The sequence below is a fragment of the Thamnophis sirtalis genome, unplaced genomic scaffold, assembly GCF_051295495.1.
Source record: "Thamnophis sirtalis isolate CommonGarterSnake01/CBP01778 unplaced genomic scaffold, rThaSir2_p1.2 scaffold_5, whole genome shotgun sequence".
NCBI classification, from domain to species: domain Eukaryota; kingdom Metazoa; phylum Chordata; class Lepidosauria; order Squamata; family Natricidae; genus Thamnophis; species Thamnophis sirtalis.
Genome location: NW_028261385.1, coordinates 98,822,385 through 98,845,423, shown reverse-complemented (window position 1 = coordinate 98,845,423; position 23,039 = coordinate 98,822,385). Strand labels below are relative to the sequence as shown.

Below are 23,039 nucleotides of genomic sequence, written 5' to 3'. Positions count from 1 at the left end.
TATTCACTTGGTACTAGCACTGTGCTCATCACACAATCTCAGAATGAACCAAAACACCTGAGCTTCAACTCTTATGTTAGAATATACCAAGAAAGTAAAGGGATCCAGGGGTGTGTGGTGGTATTTATAGGCCTATGTTGGCTGTCATCAAAATTAGCACTCCTATTGCCTCTTCCATAATGTGTGTGATTCATGGATTTTATGTTCATAGGGCAGCTGGTGGAATTTTTAAAGAAAGTGGAATCTAAAGGCCCCCTTTCATGCGATACAGTTTTGAAGATATTTTATCAGACTTGCCGTGCTGTGCAACATATGCACAAACAGAAGCCCCCTATTATCCACAGAGATTTAAAGGTAAGGAATCCTCGTTTCCTCTACTCCTTATGAGATTGAAGCAGTGATACTTTTGAGTTAGGATGGGCTTGAATTTACCTGTAGTAGTCTGAAAGGTAAAGAGTAAGTCTAGGTTGTCTGAGAATGAGTTAGAGAAGATTAGGCTAAGTTCATTTTTTGCTAAAAGTTTCCCCAAACCTGGACATTTTTTCATAAGCAACTTTGAAAGAGTAAAAATTTAAAAAAGAGGGGACAAAATCATATACCCCTGTTTCAGAACTAAAAAGTGGAAAAACCTTGAGTGTTGGTCATATGTGTAAAGTTCACTGAGGAAAGAAACAGCAGAAGAGACATGCAGGAGCTGATTACAGATAGTAAATGCCGCCATTTTTTTGTATAACTTGTGGTGTTCCAAGGGATTTTAATTGCAATATAAATAATTATACTACAAATGACAGGTCCTTTGGCCTTCTGATACCTTCTAGTTCCCAGACTTTCTGGCAGAGGTGGATTTGGCTGAGTAGGTAGTAACTCAGCCTGCCACATCCCCAAACCGGTTCTATCGGCGGCAGTGCCATCTTGATTTTTGGTTCTGTGCATGCACAGAACAATCTTCATTGCAAAAAGTTAATTTTCTTTTCCTTTTCTAACATGTACATGCACAGACCTTTTTAGGTGCAAATGCACACGTGCGTAGAGCAAAACTTTTTGCACGCCTAACCAACAGTAATGCTGGCAGGAACCCACCCCTGCTTTCCGGAAGTTATCCTAGCACATCAGCAGAACTAGGCAGGAAAACAATTACCTGTATATCTTATTTGTTTTATATATAATAGTGCTGACCAGGACTGAAATCAGATCTGGAATTGAATTAATTTTCCCCCTTGATTGCGTAGTAACTAGATAGAAATTAATGCTTAAAGAGATACTGGTCTTGTTGTATTCGGGTCTTTTCCCGTATAAGACTGAGATTGTCTTGGCAACGTTTCAGCGAGGTCTCACTCGCCATCTTCAGGCTGGGTTTTGGGCTTAAAGTGTGATCAGAGTTGCCGTCTTTGTATAATTCTTGGTGGGCTTTGTTTCAGTAAGTGGAATGATTGGTTGTGTGGTTGTATCATGATTGGTAGATTGGTGCTGATTGGTGCTGTCTATGTGTCTATTGTCGTTTCGTGTTGTAACGGCTTGGGTGGTGGGTGGAGCTCGTTTGTTGACTACGGCTGGTTTCCAGATGTCTGGTAGGCAGGAGGTATCGTCACGTTTACTCATGTTGTGAGGGTATTTCTCTATTTCGATAGCTTCCATAATTACTCTCTTGTTGAAGTGTTCTGTTTTGGAAATGAACCTGGTTCCTTCAAAATTAATTTCATGTCCTGTAGCTTTAAGGTGTTGGAAAAGGGAGGAAGTTTTTTCTTTTTTTCTTACTGAGTTCTTGTGTTCTGCGATGTGTGCATTTATTCTCCTGTTCGTTTGTCCTATGTATGTTGCAGGGCAGATTTTGCATGGTATTTCGTAGACTCCTTGGTTTTCTAGCTGGATTTTGTCTTTGGGGTTTCTTAAGATGTTGTCTATTTTTTGATCAGTGTTGAAGGCTGTCTTCATATTGTGCTTGTGGAGAATTTTGCTGATTTTATCTGTGGTGCCTTTGATGTAAGGGAGGAGGGCGATGCCGTTGTTCTGTTCTGTGTTTTGGTTTTTGGGGAGAAGTCTCCCTTTGGATTAGGTTGGTAATTGTTTTTCTTTGGAATCCATTAGAGATTAATACGTTTATGAGAGTGTGTAATTCAGTTTTCAGGTGGTCTTTGTCACCTAGGTGTTTGGTTCTGGAGATGATGGTCTTGCCTACAGAGTTGATCTGTGCAGGGTGGTGATGGGATTGTGCGTTTAAGTAGCGGTTGGTGTGTGTTTTTTTTCGGTAGATGGTGTGTCCTAGGGAGCCATTGGGTTTTTTGTAGATTAGGACGTCCAGAAAGGGAAGTTGGTAGTTTGCTTCTATTTCCATGGTGAATTGTATTTTGGGGTGTAGGCTGTTGAGATGTGTGAGGAAGTTGTCCAGTTTTTCTTTCCCATGTGATCAAATCACGAAAGTGTCATCAACATATCTAAGCCAGAGATATGCTGGGAGAATGATTATGTTGTTGTCTTGCCTCAGGTTGGTGAGGGCTATTTCTTCTTGCTGTAAGTTGCTTCTGGGTGGATTACTGGAGCAAAGGATGTTGCTGACTGCAAGTCTGATTTTATTGGCTTCATCTGGGTTGATTTTGGTGAGTGTAGCTCCAACTCAGCATATGATGTCTTCATTGGTGATGTGTTTAGGGGTGACTAAAAAGTTGAATCCTCTGGAAAGGACATTGGTTTCAGCTGTGGTGAGGGTTCTGTCTGATATGTTTTGTATTGTTTGTTTCATGAGTTGCTGTGGAGGGGGGTTGGGCTTCTGTTGTTTTTCTAGTCTGTGGAGTTTGTTGGTGTGTTTGTCTTGTAGGAGGTTTCTTTTTCGGCTCTCCAGAGGACTAGTTGTTTGGATTTGTCCCAGTGTGTTGGGTGGATTTTGTTGCTGAGTTTGAGGTAAAGAGTGAGTAGGTCTCGGTTGGTTTGGTCTAGTAGGAATCTTTTCCTATGGAGTTCATTTCTGATTAGGGCTAATTCAGTTCTTTTCAGGATCCTTTCGATGGCTGAGGTTTTTGAATAGAATTTTAGGTGAAAGCATGTGGGAATCAGGCTTTTGTCTCGGCACTTGGTTAGGAATGTGAGGTCACATAAGATGGTGGCTCTTCGGACTTTCTCATAGGATCTGGTGAGCAGGAAGGTTTCCTCCTCGTAAAGCTACAGGATATGAAATTAATTTTGAAGGAACCAGGTTAATCTCCAAAACAGAACACTTCAACAAAAGAATAATTATGGAAGCTATCGAAATAGAGAAATACCCTCACAACATGAATAAACGTGACGATACCTCCCGCCTACCAGACATCTGGAAACCAGCCCTAGTCAACCAACGAGCCCCACCACTTCCCAGGCCGTTACAACACGAAGCGACAATAGACACATAGACAGCACCAATCAGCACCAATCTACCAATCATAATACAACCACACAACCAATCATTCTACTTACTGAAACAAAGCCAGCACTCCACACACCCCACCAAGATTTATAGAAAAACGGCAATTCCGATCACACTTTAAGGCCAAAACCCAGCCTGAAGATGGCGAATGAGACCTTGCTGAAATGTTGCCAAGACAATCTCAATCTTACATGGGAAAAGACCCGAAAGTGTGATTGGAGCTGCCGTTTTTCTATAAATCTTGGTTGGGGTATGTGGAGTGCTGGCTTTGTTTCAGTAAGTGTAATGATTAGTTGTGTGGTTGTATCATGATTGGTAGATTGGTGCTGATTGGTGCTGGCTGTGTCTGTTGTTGTTTCGTGTTGTAACAGCTGGGTGGTGGGTGGGGCTCGTTTTTCCCCTGAAACAAAGCCAGCACTCCACACCCACCCACCAAGATTTATAGAAAGACGGCAGCTCCGACCATGCTTTAAGCCCAAAACCCAGCCTGAAGATGGCGAGTGAGACCTCACCGAAACGTTGCCAAGACAATCTCAATCTTACATGGGAAAAGACATAAATACATATATACATACATACATACATACATACATACATACATACATACATGTCTGTGTATTGATGTCAGGTTAAAACATAAAGGAGTTGTTTAGTGATGTTATGTTATTAAAATGATATGAACATTGCAGAGAATCCTAGAACTATGGTGTTCTTTATGTTGCATGGGGGGATGAAGATTATAGACATGTGGGTGAGAAGATGCGAAGTCTTGAGTCTCATTGCTTAAGCATTTAAAATTATCTTGTTCTCAGTAACTTTCAAAATTATAAAGACAGAACATTTGAATTTCAAAGCAGGCTATTGAACCTTAGAAAAATGTTTAGTCTAATGAGAACTTTGATGATCTGTGTCTACCTTGGTGATGTGAATACAGATATGCCTACTTCGAGGCCTTTTTAATGTAAATGTGTGTAACTTGTTTCTGCAGATTGAAAATATGCTGATAAGTAATCAAGGAACAATTAAATTGTGTGATTTTGGTAGTGCAACAGTTGTGACACATTATCCTGATTATAGCTGGTCTGCACAAAGACGAGCAACTGTTGAAGATGAGGTAAGACATCCAACACTATATTTTATTTTCCAGGGCGCTGCTCTGGAGAGTCCAAGCATGGGTCCTCTGGACCCCCTCCTTCATACCCAAGGTGTGCTCTTGTTTCCACCGATCACAAGAGCTGATGTTGCCCAATTTCTGTCCGGACTCCTCCCATCCCTTGGAGAGGAAGTGGCACACCTTGGATGTGAGGAGGGTGCTGAGGTTCTTCCTCAAACGAAGCCTGCCAATGAGAAACTCCCTAGGGACGTGTGAGCTTTGGTATGTCCCATCCTGGATACTCCTCCCCTCACTATAGAGAAAGGGCGCTGGTACTTACCTGATACGCCTATTCTCATAGTGGGGGAGGAGTATCCAGCCCCTCTCTGAGTTGTAATGTATTCGGAACGTTATGTTTTGGTTGTATAGCTAGAGTGTTAAGGAAATACATGAGCAAATAAAGGTTTGAAACTACATCAATGTCTAAGAGTGGATGACACATCAAGTCTGATAGAGTTCTTCATTGAAACTGGGTATTACCTGGCGACTAGGGCGTGGTCTAAAGAGCTTATCAGACTCAGTCCAATCAATGAGGACGAAGTTAACCCATCCTGGATACTTCTCCCCCACTAAGAGAATAGGCATATCAGGTACCATCACCCTTTTCCATGGTTATGTGGCGAGCATGACTAAGCTGAAGTGCACAGAACACTGTTACCTTCCTGCTGAAGTGCTACCTATTTATCTACTTGAATTTGCAGTCTTTCAAACTAGGTGGGCAGGAACTAGGGTCAGCTTTCCAGGTGACAAGCTCAACATCTTCAACTACTGAGCCATTGTGCCCCACTTTTGAAAACCTTATATTGAAAATAATTGTTAGCTAAAAAAATTAGTTTTTTAACTAATTTATATGAGGATCTTAATTTTGTTGGCTTTATTTAATGGTCTTTTCAAAGAGTTTCCAGCATTTAGGTGGCTTAGCTTCCGTTACTGCTGAGTATTGCATTGTTTGAAATTCTACTCTCTGAACTATGCTATTAAACACTGTGCTTTTTTGTTTCATTTATGCTTACCTAGCAAAACAGATGGATATATTCCATTTGAATAAACTCTGTGCCAAAATTCCATGCTGGGTTTTCAAAATGTATTCCCAGCCAAGTTGCATCTATTGTCCTTTCTTTGTACAGTTCTGTTTCCGAGAACAGCTTTTGAAAGAATTTGTCTGTTTCTGGCAAGGACTGATAGAAAAAGAACAGGAAATTGAGGTTAGGAATAGGAGATTCAGAGGGGAAAATCAAAGAACTTTGGATAGATCTGAACCTCTTTTTCCTTATCATTAGAGTGCATTCTGCCTACTTGTAAAAAACTGCTCAAACATAGGAGTGTGTATGGAAGTTCTGTTTCCCTACAATTCCCATCAACTTTTCTTTGATTCTTTAGCTGAGCAATTTGTGAAGAGGCACATACCCACTTTGATGTAGTAGCTCTCTGTTGCCCACAGGGAGAGTTACATAATCCTATTTCAACTGAACACTGTGTGTGGCTAAAAAATTTGCCCTGGGTCAGAACAAAAGCTAAACAAATTTAACTTACCGTATTTTTCGGAGTATAAGATGAACCTTTTTCCCTCAAAAAAGAGGCCGAAAATCTGGGTGTGTCTTATACATCGAATACAGCATTTTTTGCCTCTCAAAACCCCTCCCCCTTCACGAAAATGGCCATGCATAGCATTTAGGAAGCTTTCAGAATGCTCTTGGGTGCTGGGGAGGGCAGAAATGAGTGAAAAATGGGCTGTTTTTTGCTCAATTCCGCCCGCCCCCCTCCCCAGCCCCAGGAGCAGTCTATAAGCCTCCTAAAGGATATGCATGCCCCCCTTTTTTAAAAAAGGGCCCATTTTCACAAAAAGCAAGCCGTTTTTGGGAGGTCTTCAGAGTGCAAAAACTGTTTTTTTAAATTTGCCTCTTCAAAATCTTGGTGCGTCTTATACTCCGGTGCATCTTATACGCCGAAAAATATGGTAGTTGGAGAGATGGAGAGCACCAAGTTGTATCTGGTTTAACAGTGGTCTTCTTTGTCCAGAGTATAGAATAGAGTCTTTATTGGGCAAGTGTGATTGGACACACACATAATTTGTCTTTGGTGCATATGCTATCAGTATACATAAGCAGAATAAAATACATTCATCAAGAATAAAAAGATATAACACTTAGTGATAGTCATAGGTTACTAATCGTACTAGGAAACAAATTAAAACAATATAAATTGAAAGATACAAGCAACATGGTTATAGTCATAAGTGGGAAGAGATAGATACTAGGAAGGAAGAGAGGAATAATAGTAATACAGTCTTGGTAAATTATTTGACAGCGTTGAGGGAATTATTTGTTTAGCAGAGTGATGTCATTCGGGAAAAAACTGTCCTTGTGTCTAGTTGTTCTGGTGTGCAGTGCCCTATAGCGTCCTTTTGAGGGTAGAAATTGAAACAATTTATGTCCAGGATGTGGGGGCTCTGTAGTATCTGCTCCACCACAGCTTTTTCTCAAAATGCTTGAGTACTGCAAACTAGATAACTTTTCTCCAAAGACTATAGGAAAGTTGCTGGTTTTGTGAGATGGGTGACTAGATAAATTAGACAAATAAATAAAGCAATTGAATGTAACTAATTAAAGAGTTTCATTATTATAAGTCTTTGGTCTTGCAAATGGATCTGCTTATTGTAATAGCTAGGATAACTTATGAAAAGGCTGAACGTTAAACAGCATAAGGCTGAACTTTAACAAATAAGTGATTTTGATGATTATATATATTATTTGATTATTATTTGTGGATGAATCTCTTATTTTGTGTGTACAGGTCACAAGGAACACTACGCCAATGTATAGAACTCCTGAAATTATAGATTTGTATTCAAACTTTCCAATTGATGAAAAGCAAGATATATGGGTATGCATTTTCTTTCTGCATTTCGGGGGTAGTGATTTGCCCCTATTGATTAGGCTTTCTCATTTATTTAGAGAGGTTCTCCTTTTTCCTTTCTCTGATAGACTGTACCAGGTAGCTAATATTAACTTGTTACAATGTATTAACACCATTCAGTGTGCATGTTAAAACTGAAATAAAGAGCTGCAAAATCTAAAATTGGCATCTCCCCCCCCCCCAAAAAAAAACCTCAATAGTGTGATGGAAGTAACATGGGTAAAACCTTAGATAAATAGGAAAGCAGTAAAATACCCTTAGAAATAGCAATATTCCAATCAAACCTCTCAATTCTGTTCCTCTAAGATTTATTCTGCAGACTTAATGCTCATCATCATCATCATCATCAAGGAAGCTGCTTAATCTTTCCTAAGTTTTGCACAGACCACAAACAGAACATCTTCTACCTGGGGGCTTAAACTCTAAATGATATGACACAGAAGGAAAAAGAGATAGGGAGGGAGAAGGAAAACCAGCTCAGCATTGCTTTTGAAGATAATTGAATGGAAAGAAGCACCCACAGTTCAAACTCAGTAGAATGGACCATGCCAACTCATATTTGCTTCTGCATTCTAATTTTTATAGAATTGACTTGTTATTATTAAAACAATTAAAATTAATTACATTTAACTAAAACAATTAAAAGCAATAATTGAAATCCAATAGAGTTTATTGTGGGATCAGACCCCAGTGGTTCTCTTTCAGAATAACAGAGTTGGGAGAAACCTTGGATATCTTGCTTCCTGCTCAGGCAGAAAACCCTATACCATTTCAGATGAATGGTTGTCCAATCTCTTCTTATAAGCTTTTAGGATTGGAACATTCACAACTTCTGGAGGCAAGTTGTTCCACTGATCAATTGTTCTAACTGTCAGGAAATTTCTCCTTAATTCTAGGTTGGTTCTCTGCTTAATTAGTTTCCATCCATTGCTTTTTGTCCTGCCTTCAGATGCTTTGGAGAATAGATTCAATCCCTCTTTTTCTGACAACCCCTAAGATATTGGAACACTGCTATCATGTCACTCCTAGTGCTTCTTTTCATTACACTAAACAATTCAGTATAATTTAATTTCATCTCTCTTATGTTCCAAGTAAGATGTTTAATAAAAAATCTCCCTAGGGAGCACCAACATGAAATTATCAAGAAAAAGAAAATGCAAAAAGATCTAAGGGTGATAAGATTTTTTCTTAGCGTCAGCTGAAAATATTCTGATAAAAGAGAATATATGTATTCCATGAAAAGCTTCCATAAGCAAACTTTATTCAACCATAATGCTACATAACTATAGACAAAAAGACTACCTCATGTGATAAATTTCCTCTCAGCGTTATCACAATAGCTTCTTTTTGATGATCCAAAGCCACAAAGAAAGTTACCTGAAAAATCTGAAAACATAAGAAACAGAGTATAAAAAGCAGCACCCTTCTAACACTTTGGCTTGTTTGATAGTCTATTTTCTCCTGTATGCTTTAACAATTGCCTGTAAAACACGAAGGTCCCAATAGTTGATTTAGTTATTTCAAAAGACTCCAAAACATAGTAACTTTTTAGACAGTAGTATGCTATTTTTAGGCACCTATTAGATAATCATGCTTGTTGATGAAGCACGTAAATCTCTTATCAGATGCTGAATTGTCTGTCAAATCAGCTCAAAATCTGAAACGACAAAAACTTTAAAAGGGAGGATAGTCATCATTACAATTGATTTGGCTAAACCTTGAATGGTTTAGTCTTGTTTGGTTTCTTTTCGTCAACTCTTTGTTATTTCCATGCAGGCCTTGGGTTGCATCCTCTACTTGCTGTGCTTTAGACAACACCCATTTGAAGATGGAGCTAAGCTTCGAATAGTCAATGGAAAATACTCCATCCCACAGAATGACACAAAATATACCGTGTTTCATGATCTTATACGTAAGTTTCAGACAAAGGCACCAAATTCCTGGAGAGGTGGCATGAAAAGAAGAGGAGCTGATGATTTTGTAGAGAATTTTATGATTTCCTTTTAAACTCATGAATGCATTTGGTTTCCATACTTACAAGTGTATGTGAAAATCCTCTCTATAGCAGCTATTTCAACCTGCTACTTTTCAAAGACTTGGACACACATTCTCATCATTCCTGCTTCTCAGTGTCCATGTAAGAGAGCAGTAATGGGATCCTTTACAAGGACAAATCATTTGAAGAGGATAGACTAGGAAGAGCTGGCCTGCTCTTAATTCAAGAAGAAGACTAATACATGCATTAAGATTGTCTTTTTATTGTTTCAATATAGTTTTAATGTGTGGCTTCATTCTAGCTACTCCCGAGTGCTAGAATTTCAGAGTTACATCATATCAATGATCACAAGTCCTATCGGCAGGCTTTTAACATATGCTGATCTCTTTCTTGCATTGTCTTTAGGTTCTGCTTTGAGGGTGAACCCAGAAGAGAGGCTGTCCATCACTGAGTTTGTCAATCAGCTGCAGGAGATTGCGGCTGCTAGAAATGTGAACCCAAAGTCCCCTATCACAGAGGTAATAGATCCCGTTTGGTGAAACCAGTTCTCTGCTATGTGGCAGCACTTAGTATAGCTTTACTGACCTAAAAATGCTGGGTAGATTTGGACCGAGTTAATAGTCAGATGGTAGAACCCCAGGAACCCCAATAGTGTAAGTATGATTAGGAAGAAACCTGTATCATATCATTCATTTGCTTATCTAAGAAAATGTCATGGATGTATCCATGAAATCATCAGAAATTGAACTTAAGGATGTTTAGCTTTAGTAAAAGCTTATGGCAACAGCCATGTTTTTAAATCTGAGCAGCACCTTTTTTTAGCTGTCCCCTGCAGTAAGAGGAGCAAGCAAATAACATGACAATGTCATTGGATGGGACAGAGTCGGTGGCCAGCTTTTGGTATTATTGGGAGGCAAAATGTTGCACATAGATGATGTCATTTTACAAGGCTGTTGGGAACTGCAGAAGAGATAAAGAGATAAATACTACGATTGGCTTTTGGGAATGGGAATTGCATAATTCCTTCCCAAATCATCCATTTATTCTGCTCTCTTTCTGCTCCTCCGGGTTATGTTTTCAAAGGTGAAGGAGAAAAGATAGTTGATGGTGATGATAGACAGACTATATAAGCCAATCCTTCATTTTTAATAATTTGGCTTAGTGTTTTTCCACATTAATTAAGATTATTGCTTCTTGAATGCTTCATTTATAGCTTTATATTAAAATCAAAATTTGCCGCAATCCTTGTATTCTATTTTTACAATCAACCAAACATATTTAAAGTGACTCAATATTACTTTTTTTTGTATGCAGATGGACTGTGGGTGGGGAAGAGTGGGAGTATATTTGTGTTCACTCCTGCTGTGATGTTTTTTCCCCCCAGCTTCTTGAACAAAATGGGGGCTATGGGAATTGTGCTCAGCCTAAGACATCTTCAGCCTTGGTGCCACAGAACTCAAAACCTGCTGGTCAGCTTAACAATATATATAATGCAGGTATGGTGCTTAATGGAATTTTCTTTGTGTATTGTCCAATTCTTACTGTTTCTTCTAACATTTTTGGCATCTTTCTTAGGTAGCCTTTCTTACAGTATTTGACCATCTCAATTCTTATTTATTTTAGTATTGCTATTAAATTTTTAAGTTTAGACTTTTAAAAGTTTTCCCAAACTTAGAAGTCCTGGTAAGAAATAATAGTAATCAAACTTTGAACAGAATCATGAATTACTCACCTTCTCATATTGATATCATATTTACAGTTAAGGCGTTAGATTAGGAGACCAGTTCATAGTTTATTCTCAGCCATGGATGTTGACTGGGTAATTTTGGGGCAGTCACTGCCTCACACTTCGTTTCCTCTCAAGAGACAAAAGGAAGGGGAAACATTATGAGTCTCACCTTGAGCTTCTGAAGGAAAGTGGAATATAAATACAACAAACTTCCAGGTTTGGAATAAACCACAAAATCATAACAAACCACAATAATTTGGGATGTTGGAGTTAAAGGGAAGAAAGTGATTCTGTTGGATATTGAAAATTCAGTCTGATTTTATAGTCATCCTTCTCCGATGAAGAGGTAAAAATCATATGTAGGTTTTTGAATATTTGTTGACAGTATAAATTTGAGAACTGATTCCTGGAATATAAACTGTATTAAAAAGGAAAGTTTTGTTTCCTGATTTGTAAGCAAAATATAGGAACTTTCGATTGATTTCTATCTGTGCCTTAATGGACTGTCAGAATAATTACAATATTATAATTAACATTAGGAATATATTAATTATACTAGTAATATCTCACTACATTTTACATAGTTTACTCTTCAGTGTCTTTACACTCTTTCCGTGGAGCAGGTGATCTGTATACTTAAACAACAGAGCACCTTAGAGACCAGCAAATGTATGTGTGTATTTGTTAATTTCAGTCACTTCACTGGATCAGATGTACTTATTGATATAGAGCTTAGTCAAATAGTACATCAGTTTTGGCACTGGAGTCTAAAAACCAATAGTGTCTCTAGATGAAATGAGTGAAATGCTACGGTGGTGCAGTGGTTAGAATGCAGTATTGCAGGCTACTTCTGCTGCCTGCAGGCTGCCTGCAATTTGGCAGTTCAAATCTCACCAGGCTCAAGGTTGATTCAGCCTTCCATCCTTCCAAGGTGGGTGAAATGAGGGCCCAGATTGTTGGGGACAATAGGCTGACTGCTTAGAGAGGGCTGGAAAGTACTGGAAAGCAGTATATAAGTCTAAGTGCTATTGCTATTAGATGGTCCTTGTATTTCCTTCTCACTGATCTTCCGTCTTACCATTGTGTGAGCATTTAAAACATACAGCAGCCCTCTCATCCCTGAAGGTAATAGCAGCTGGCTGCCATCTGAAATTGAATGCTTTGTTTATTGCAGCAAATAGTTTTGCAGGACTGTGTTTGCTTCAGAATGTGTGGACAGTCTTAGGAACCATTTGCTGCTTTTCTGTTGAATTATTACAATTGGCCACTCTTCTTTGTGTAGGGAAATATTGCCTTAATTAAAAGACACAGACTAAGGTAATAATACATAAACAAAGACGGCAACTAAAGAGCCCTGCTGAATTTGTTTTTAAATGGAAGTACAATTTAATGCAATTTCTAATGGAAATCTAGTCTGTTTAGAGGAAAGAATAATGATGATTGCCTGCCTAGGTTATAATGCTGTTTTTGGCTTTTAGGGCTGATAGTGGCAGAATGTGACCAGTCTTCTGGTGGGTTTTTTGATATCCTTCGAGGTGGGACGGAAAGATTTTTCACAAATATCAAGGATACATCTTCAAAAGTTATTCAGTCTGTAGCCAAGTAAGTAGCAATGTGGCTGTATTGATATTTCCATTCACTGTATTGCAGTTCGCCATTCTCAGTGCAAATGGCATTTTAATGTAGTACCATTATTTTCCTTTGGGAGTTTTTTATTTTATAAGTTACAACCCACTTACAGTCTTGTGGACAGGAACACTAGGAATTCTACTAAGATCAAGAGATGAACAGCTTGCCTCCAGAAGTTGTGAATGCCCCAAAACTGGAAGTCTTTAAGAAGATGTTGGATAGCTATTTGTCTGGAACGGTATAGGGGGTTGGACTAGAAGACCTCCAAAGTCCCTTCCAACTCTGCTATTGTATAATCTGAATCCTATCCTTTCCCATGCTTGACTGGGAGAATAGAATTGTTCCTTAATCAGATTAATATTGATATTGGGAAAAATTTGGAATTCCAATTCTGAGAAATCATAGGGCCAGAATGACCTTATTCATTTGTATGTATGTATGCATGCATGCATAAAAAGTCTGGTCTCATATGCAAATCAATTTAATTCATTTAAACTTACTTATTTGTGGTCTAATACCAAGACAATAAATTTTAAAATACCATATGCCACTAAACTCAAGCCCTATATATAATTTATTGTCTAAATTACAGTCAGTGTTCAAATTATTTGCAAATTTGCTTATAAGTACTTCCTTGCTCAGTTGACACCTGATCTTTGAACATTCCTAAGTACAGTAAAATTTTCTCTGAAAAAAATTAATAAGACATGCCATAATTTGTCTATGGGGCTTGACTTTTTGGACATCTTATATGTATGATAGATGATAGATTAGATTAGATAGATAGATAGATAGATAGATAGATAGATAGATAGATAGATAGATAGATAGATAGATAGATAGATAGATAGATAATACATTAACCATAGTTTCTTGACATTTTTTAAAAAAATATTTATATCCCTCCTGTATTATTTTTACCAGTAACACTAGGCAATGAACAAGTGATAGAAAGAAAGTGATAACTTTAAATTATTACTAGGAAATCCCAGGAATGTTAGATCTTGAAGCAGAATTGCCATAGTGTATATTTCAAATGTGGCCCTTGCTTTGAAGATTATAAAAAAGACACAATAGACAATAAGCCAAATAACCCCAAAACTCTAAATTTTAGATTGAAGAAAAGAGTGACTTCCCATTCATTAAATATGCCCAAATTTTAGCACCAAATCTTAGCATGGTCAGGTGATATATATTACTCTCTTCGAATTTCATAATCTGAAAAAAATTAAAACACCTTTTGTTGTATATTACATTACATTATCTCTTTCCAATTACAGTGGAATTCTTTTTAAAAATATTTCTTTTGTTTCAGTTGTTTTTACTGCATGTTTAACTGTCATTTTGGAATTATTCTTAATGCTTAAAACCTGTTAAATGGACTTTAAACTAGCACACACCTAGCTTACATGTGAAAAATAACTAAAATCCAGTCAAATTATTCCCTTATGCATTGCAAATTACATCACCAATGGTGTGTTCAAGATGGCAGGAATATGAGGAATCATAGCTGAGATTTGCTGAAAACAGGACTATCAAGCTAGCTGGCTTTTCAGTTAGAATCTTTCCCCAGTTACTAAAGCTATAGAATCATACTGTAAGGCTCAATATAACATTATTAATGGTCCCAAACACTCATTCATTTATTCAGTGAAGTTATGCTTCGTTTCTAATCTAGTTTTGGATCTAACTCACATGTTAGATGTTAGATAAGACAGTAGTGACCATTCAAGGGTTGCTCTGTTCTGTGTCTCCTTAGCAACTCATAGTTTCTAAATCATGTGAGGCTGCGTCAATCATTCTTTCTTTCAGTTATTGTCTGAGAAGATGTGTGGGCATGGGAACAGAGAGTTCAGAGTAACCCATGTGATGTTTCCTTTCCAAAAAATGCCAAGACGGGATAGGGAGTAGTGAGCTGGATTTGCATTTTTTTTTAGATCTGCTTTTTTGCTTTTGTTTTGTTGTAATAAGTTTTTTAAACAATAGCTGGTGTACAAATGAAATTGAATTAATTGAATCCATGATTGTGTTGAATCCATGATTGTGTTAGTCTGTTTTCTCCTAAAGCCGAGTAAAATTCTTTAGTTTACATTTTTGCACCCTGCTTTAGACCAGGATTTTCATGGGGAAGAGGTGAGTTGGGCCCATTTGAGTTTTCAAATACCTGTAATGGTTGCCATGGTAAATCTGGCCAATCACAGAAGCCTCGTATGACAGATGATAAACAGACCCCAGGATTGGAATTACTCACTGTTTTATTTTCTAAATCTTACCAGAGGATCTATAAGTTACACATACAGTGATTTGCTTTGCTGCATGCTAACTTCCCATTACATTTTTTTTAATGAAGGGCAAAGAACTGGACAAAATGCTGGACAAGCTATAGGTGGCACACTGTCACTCATTGATCTTAGATAGCACATTGGGGACTAGGTTTTAAAGTTTCTGTGATCTGTAGATCATTCATGCCCCTACAAATAATTGAATGAATTATATTCTAATAACATATTCTTGAGTGCCATCTTTTCTGTTATATTCAGTGTTTTGTTGTTGTTGTTATTATTATTATTATTATCATCATCTCTTTTATTCATTAAACATGAAACTCAGCCAACTGAACATTTAAACATGTATCACATTTTTATTATTTATTATTTATTTATCATGTTATTATTTAATTGATTCATAAATATCCTTGTGCTATGCTGCATTCTGTAAACTATTGTTGCTTGGTTGACTTCAATATTAATCAATTACTCTTTGCACATCTGATGGTCAGATCAATGGTTATTACATTGCTCTAGAGAAAAGGTTTGTTTATATAGGTTTTGATGATAACGCAATGGTCTGCTTAAAAGGATGGGAACTTCTGTTGTTTAGAGATCAGCAAAGAAATCTATAACATATTTTCAGTTTTATCAATCTCTTGATATGGTTTTATCTTAAATGTACAATTGCAAACTTGGAATGAAATAATACAACTTATTTGGGACCCCTAAGGTTAAAATATTCATCATAGGTTCAAAGAGTGTTATGGACTTTTTTGAATCTTAGATAGTCCAGTATGTGACTGGTAGCTTTTGAAGGGTAACTACTGTATTGAAGAGATCAATGGGAGAAAGAAGCAAACACCTCCATCTCGGGGTTAATGCCTAGGAACAGTTTTCACATAATTTAAAGTCTTCATGCATTTTTACGCAAGGAAGAAATAACTAGTTAGACTGGAAAAAGAATATACTTCTTCCTCTGCTGTTCAGCAGCCCAATCTGAAGAAAAGTTTATGAAACTGATGTATAGGGAGATTCAGGTCTAGTATTCTGGATGGATTATGACATTAGGATTGGGCTAACCAATCATAAATCAGTTAACCCACATACTATTCCATGATGTCATTCTGTTGGTGGCCTGGAACCAAGACAATGGTTCAGTGTCACCGAGACCTCAAAATAGCTCACTTAGTTTTTTAGGTTTTCCTTTTTGCTAGTCACTCAGTGCTTGAATGCTAGCAGCTGTACACTGTCAGAGGGAATTCTCATTGGGATGGACTGGAACCGTTTCTTTCAAGTGGGGCCTTTCCTGGGCAAGGTGAAGAACCTCAGGAAATATTTTGTCACACTTTATGGGTTGATATCTCTGATGGTTCTGTCATTTGGGTAGTGACAGTGGGGAAAACATTCCACTTTAGGGGGAAAATATATATTTACTACCAGTACTGTATTTTAGTTGGTGCTTTGTAGTTTGAGCCACAGGATAAGATTCGACAGTGCCAGAACTCAATAGTCATGGATCTTTAAATATTGACCACCTAATTCACTCCGATATAGTAAAATTAATTCTTACAAAAAAAATTAGGAAACACAATCAAGGATTTTACTAAACTGACAGTAGGAAACACAATCAAGGATTTTACTAAACTGACAAAATGATCCTGTTAGCTTCTTTATTGCTCACATGGGAATATGTGTGCATGCTTATCCTAACACAAGGATGTTATTTCCACTGTTATAGGGTATCTTTTATGTTTATTCAAGTTCCAAAGAATCACATGTATCCAGCAGAATTAGTGGTCTGTGCTTTCTTAATGACTGTTCTATTATACAACAGAGCAAAGTCTGTCCACTTGCATATTATATATTAACTTACATTTTGAATCCCTCAAAATGGGCTTTTCTGAAAATAATTTGACTTTTTTAAGCTAATGATCAGATATTTTGGAACATATGCTGGCTGGGAAATCTATACATAGTACTCTTAACATAACAAGAAAGCAGAAGGCTGAGGAAATTTGGTATATAATGAGAGATAACATAAATTATTGGATTGGAATAGTTCGTTTGTATCCTCTAAACATTTATAACTTCAGCGAAGCATTCTTAGCTGGAAATAAGCAGCATTTTAATTGGTAGAAATTACAAATAAACATGAAAAATTACTGTATCTCACAGAATATGAGCAGTATTTATGAAAATAGTCAACTAAGTCTGGGAAGAATTGTGAGCATTGTCTCTCACCCACATCGGTTGTTCTTGTTATTCATAATGGTACCCATCCAACTTAATGTGGGCTAAAGCATTTGGGACAAGGAAAAACAAAAGCAAAATTCAGGTTTTTTCATCTTTACTTTGTTTTTTTGGTGATTTCAGTTTTGTTTTGTTTTATTTTACGTTTTGATTTTGTGTTTGATGCTTCTTTTCGTGTCCATTTTTCCCCTTTGCTTTTCGTCATTCCATACTCATGTCCCTTAGCACCCCAAGGTAAATATTTCTTCAGTGTGTGCATGCTAGCAGCCAATATGAAACTACAAAAAGTTTTCCAAACTCTCAAGTTTTACCTGTGCCTTGTGATCTCTGCTCATTGTTTTAGCACATGCATAAAACATGTATGCAGACCTATAACCTTATGAATTAAGACATTACCATTAGGTAATTAGTTACATTTATATGTAGTATCATATTCTTGGGACATGTGTATCTTTAGAGTTTATTTTTTTCATCAGCCCACTAAATTGCTATATCTCATATTTCTGGCTGGGATGCAGATAGTAGGAAGCAGAATATTGTCACTGAAATCTTGATTTCTTGATTTCTGTTATTTTTAGAACTTGAAAGAATGGGGCTGTATTTTTAGGGGTATGTGTAGCCAGCTAAAATAACCTCTCTGAACTATGTTAAGTTGAATTAACCCATTCAAACTAAAACCGTTCTCTGAAAGGCATAATTCCAGTAAATGTATCGCAACAACTAAATTGAAATGTGCACACACTGTATAATGATCTCCATATGGATTGTTACATAGCCAGATCTCCCCAAAATTGGGGGAAGGGAGTTGTTGCAAACACTAAAGAATAAATAAAAATGGCTCCATGTATAAAACTGTGGCTTTATTATCCAGTCCTAACGAAAAATTTAAGCTAGTGCATAAATATCAAAACTCCCATTTAACTTACAATATCTTTATTACATAGGATAGGGAAGGGAAATTGATACCCCAAGGGCTTGCTGGGTTCTTGCCCTATTTTGCACACAGTTCTATTCAGACCAAACTAAGAATCTACTGACTTGGATTGACTCACATCCATTGTGTGAAATGTGATCCTCATAACCATTGTTAGGGGGATTCACAAAATTGGTCGAAACTGTGGTGGTGCAATGGTGAGAATACAGTACTGCAGCTACTTCTGCTGACTGCCAGCAGTTTGGCAGTTCGAGTCTCATTGGCTCATGGTTGACTCAGCGTTCCGTCCTTCCGAGGTGGGTAAAATGAGGACCCAGATTGTTGGGGGCAGTATGTTGACTCTGTAAACAGCTTAGAGAGGGCTGTAAAGCACTGTGAATGGTATATAAGTCTAAACGCTATTGCTATTGAGACTATTAGTATCTCAAAAAGTGCTAATTAAGGTGCTCTAGGCATAGGCCAGCCTACTGGCTCCTTCCAAATAGTTTCAATTAAATGCCCATAATTCCCAGACATTCCCATTATCCTTCACCTATGTAGTCCGTGTCATGGTGCAGGAAGAATTTTGCTCAGTCCATAGCTTTGCTGTGAAGCAAACTGGCAAGGAGATCACAGATCTGTTGGTAGCCCATATCAAAGGAAGATGGAAATCCTGAGCGTAAATGTGGAAGGCAGACTTGAAATAGCTGGTTAAAGGTTTTGTCACTTTTGTGTGTGGATGTGGGTGTTTTGTTTAACTTCTCTAACTTACTAAATCTGTTTTTCAAACCTAAAAATGCTATCCTCTTAAGGAGTCTTAAAACCACCTGTGCCAACCTAAATTAACTTATTTTCTGCATATAATATTAGTTATCTTCCTGCTCACTGCTTGAGAGTGATTTACCATTATGTCCCACTGCATAATTGACTGTTATTTTGTAGACTCTACTTCATTAAAGCTAACCTGTGTATTGCACAGCCTAATACCTTTACCGCCGATAGTCCTCAAATTATGACCGCCATTGAGCCCAAAGTTTCCATTGCTAATCGAGACGGGTGAGTGGTTGTTAAGTTAGCAACATGGTTGTTAAGTGAATCAGGCTTCCCCATTGACTTTGCATGTCAGAAGGTCGCAAAAAGGAATCGCATGACACACTTCAAACCTCACAAATATGAGCCAGTTGACAAGCATCCTAATTTTGATCATGTGACCATAGGGATGCTGCAATGGTCGTAAGTGTGAATAACAGTTATAGCAAGTCATTTTTTTCAGTGCCATTGTAACCCCAGTCACTAAATGAAAGGTTGTACGTTGAGAACTACCTATACTACTCTACCTCTACCTCTTCCTCCTCCTCCTTCTTTTTCCCTCTGTGCTAATGGAGGATTAAAAGCTCTGTACTGTTGTATCTTGAAGGCCTTTTTTTTGCTGTTGATGTAATAACAAACTAGACTATTAATTTTCCAGAGCTTTGATACAATCTAGGAAGAGGAAACCTGTAACCCTCCGGATATTACTGAACTTTAATTCCTAGCATACTTCATCAATGAGCATGCTATGGGAATGCATATATACAGTTGTAGTTACCAATAGCTAGACAGGTGCAGATTTCTCCTGAAGAGAATGTTCCTCCCCCCTCCCAGCCTGAAAACAATTAATTTTGCAAAGCCTATTATCTAAGACAGTGATCAGGATCCTTCAGCTTTCAGATAATTGTTTTTTATCAAAAGAAGAGAATCTTTTAATAATGGTTCAGGCATTTAAGCTGCCATTTACAGTGTGTGTTAACCAGGGATATTCTAGATTCTTTAGTTTATCTCCCGTAGTTCAGATATTTGAGAATCACATTTGTGACTCTTCTCTTGGGGATAGGGAGGTCTTGTCTGATGAACAAAAAGCCAGTACAATTTAATAAGCCACTTGAAGATAATCATTTGTTGAACCGACTTACATTCTAACTTTTAACTTGAGTTTTTTTTTTTGACTATCTATTTCAGTTACGCAAAAGGAGATTTGGATATATCATACATTACATCCAGAATTGCTGGTATGATTACTAACATTTTATTAAACATGGTTTTCTTTAAAAGCAGATGAAATATATTGAGTTCAGCCCTGACTATTTTTCTTCCTTTCTCCTTTTGTTCTCTAGTGATGTCCTTTCCAGCGGAAGGTGTTGAGTCTGCTATAAAAAATAACATTGAAGATGTGCGGCTGTTTTTGGACTCCAAACATCCTGGGCGCTATGCTGTCTACAATCTGTCTCCAAGATCATATCGGCCTTCCAGATTTCACAATAGGGTTTGTAAAGCAGAATTACTTTACTCCATTGTGTTTTGTGCATGACAGTATTGTACATTTCATTGTACACCTTCCTCGCCTTGGTGGGGAGAATAGTGAGAGTGTTTATAGTATCAAAGAAGAATCTTCAAGCTGATTTCCAACCATCAGTAAAGCCAAAACTTTTTTTTAGCCTGAAGGCTTTGTTCAATCTTAAGGGACTGCAAAAGGAAGAAGGGATTGTCAGTAAAATGGAGCTGGATCAAAAGAAGGAAGGAATATTTCATAAAGTAAACACATAAATAGACAAGGACAGTGGATATGGCAGTTACTGCTAGATGTTTCCATAAGATCTATTGAGCAAGATATGAAATAATTTACAGACAGAACAACATACACCCTCACACCAGTGGTGGGTTCCTACCGGTTCAGCCAAACCAGTAGTGGTTTAGCAGCCTGGGTGGCTGGAACCGGTAGTGACCCAGGCCTGCCATGCCCCCGAACCAGGCAGTGGGTGGCGCAATCTTGTTTTTCACTTCTGCACATGCACAGAACAATTATAATTGCACTGCAAGTACAGTGCACTGCAATGCCCTCACCCACGAGCGAACTGGCAGTAGTGCCTGCCGAACACACCCCTGCCTCACACATATTTTTGCCTCTAGTAGTAGCATTTCTTTAAAAAAAAAAAAAACCTTCACAAGAATTTGTGTATGTTTGTATTCTACTAGTTTTAATACTTTGAAATTAAGAAAAAGACCATTCAAAATAGCAGCAAATCTTTTTCCAAATGTTATTGGATTTGATTTATAAAACTTATGCATAGTTTCTAAGTGCATATCATTTTATATATGCTTCTTAATTCTGAACTGCAATCCCTTCCAAGCTATTTCAGTGCCATTCTATCCTGCTGAATTTTAGTGATAAATGAAGTGATATGGGTACTCTTAAGCCTTGGGATGGCGAGGTGGAAGCTCATACAGGCTGTGAGCTACCCTCACTATTGGATAAAGCTCTTCATAATATTGAAACTTGCTGCAAGAAAATGTGATGCCTTTGTGAGATTTTTACCAGGTTCCCAGGAATTACTCCCTGAATTAGGGATTTGCAGAATATTCTCTTTCAGAGACAAAACATTCCAAGGATCACCCAACAAGAGTGTTGTTCCTCCTCCAGACCGTGCTGATCTCGCTCATCTGGAGATGGCCTGGCAGTTTTTTTGAAGTAAAGATTTCAGATATGATTTTGCAGCACCCAAATCACCACATGCCAGGAATCCATAAGAGGAAGTGTATTGCCATCATATCCTGTTTACAAATTTAAATTGGCTGCTAGCCCTGCGATGGACTAGATGAACTTGTATTCTGCCCTAGAAGTGGTGCTTTTGCCTTCTTGACATGAAGCTTCAGTTTCAGTGTCTGGAAATAGTCGGCAATGGATTTAGTGCAGCATTGTAAACAAATAATTTAAAATCTGAAGGGGATTTCAAAAAGCCAAGTTTAGTGAAGCAATTTAAATATATATTTAAAAAACTGTTTCGAGAGAAGTAGATAGCAATAACACATATTAGGCATATACTGTTTTACAATGCTTTACAGCCTCTCTAAGTGGTTTACAGAGTCAGCCTATTGCCCCCAACAATCTGGGTCCTCATTTTACACACCTCAGAAGATGGAAGCCTGAGTCAACCTTGAGCCTAGTGAGATTCGAACTGTCAAATTGAAAGCACTCAGCAGTCAGCAGAAAGCCTGCGGTACTGCACTCTAACCACTGCACCACCGTAGCTCATACAGTTAGCTTATTGTCATTTAAACCTATATCCTAAAGAACCTAAAATGACTCTCATTCTGTAATTTTGTAGACGCAATTAATATTCTTGCAATATCGCCCTTTTTATCTTTTCCCTTTAATCCTTTCATTCAGAAGTTTCCAAAACGATGAAGAGTGATCCCAATGTACAATTTGTTATGGGGAAAAACAAGTACCAGTTGCATCCGTTTAGCATTGTTAAATGAGATCATGCCCCAGTTTGTTTCGGGGGGGCGGGGGGGGGGAGGCTTGATTGCTTCTGTGGGACAGGTTCAATTGAAGGCTTGGCATTTTTTAAAAAAAATGTGATAATAGTTGGCAGTATATTAGATTTAATAAATCACAATGTTTCCTTAACAGGTATCTGAATGTGGTTGGCCGGCAAGGCGAACGCCAAACCTTCAAAACCTTTATGGCATCTGTAAGAACATGCATTCATGGCTGAAGCAAGATCCCAAGAATGTTTGCATTGTGCACTGCCTTGTAAGTAATGTTGAGCTTCGCTATGCACACTGGTCTGAAATAAATTACAGGTAGTTCTTTTTTTTTTTAGTTTATTTTTTTTATTGAATTTTGTTTTAAAAAAAGCTTTTACAAATATTTACCTCCCCTCCCCCCCCTCCCCCCTCCCCCCGACTTCCCAGAACAAATACAGGGTATAAATCTTTAACAAACATATTCTAAAATAAACTAAAAGAA

General features: G+C 37.7%; 1 protein-coding gene across 3 annotated transcripts in view; it reads left to right on the top strand.

Annotated features, from left to right (window-relative positions):
- Positions 1–23,039, top strand: part of GAK (cyclin G associated kinase) — a 97,123-nt gene that overhangs the window by 34,225 nt on the left and 39,859 nt on the right. For all 3 annotated transcript variants that reach the window (XM_087716266.1, XM_087716265.1, XM_087716264.1), the window contains exons 5-14: positions 212–354; positions 4,383–4,508; positions 7,341–7,430; positions 9,240–9,375; positions 9,865–9,977; positions 10,844–10,955; positions 12,667–12,790; positions 20,249–20,298; positions 20,404–20,552; positions 22,701–22,823. In XM_087716266.1, the coding sequence (XP_087572392.1) occupies positions 212–354; positions 4,383–4,508; positions 7,341–7,430; positions 9,240–9,375; positions 9,865–9,977; positions 10,844–10,955; positions 12,667–12,790; positions 20,249–20,298; positions 20,404–20,552; positions 22,701–22,823 (1,166 nt within the window). The remainder of the gene's footprint in view (positions 1–211; positions 355–4,382; positions 4,509–7,340; positions 7,431–9,239; positions 9,376–9,864; positions 9,978–10,843; positions 10,956–12,666; positions 12,791–20,248; positions 20,299–20,403; positions 20,553–22,700; positions 22,824–23,039) is intronic.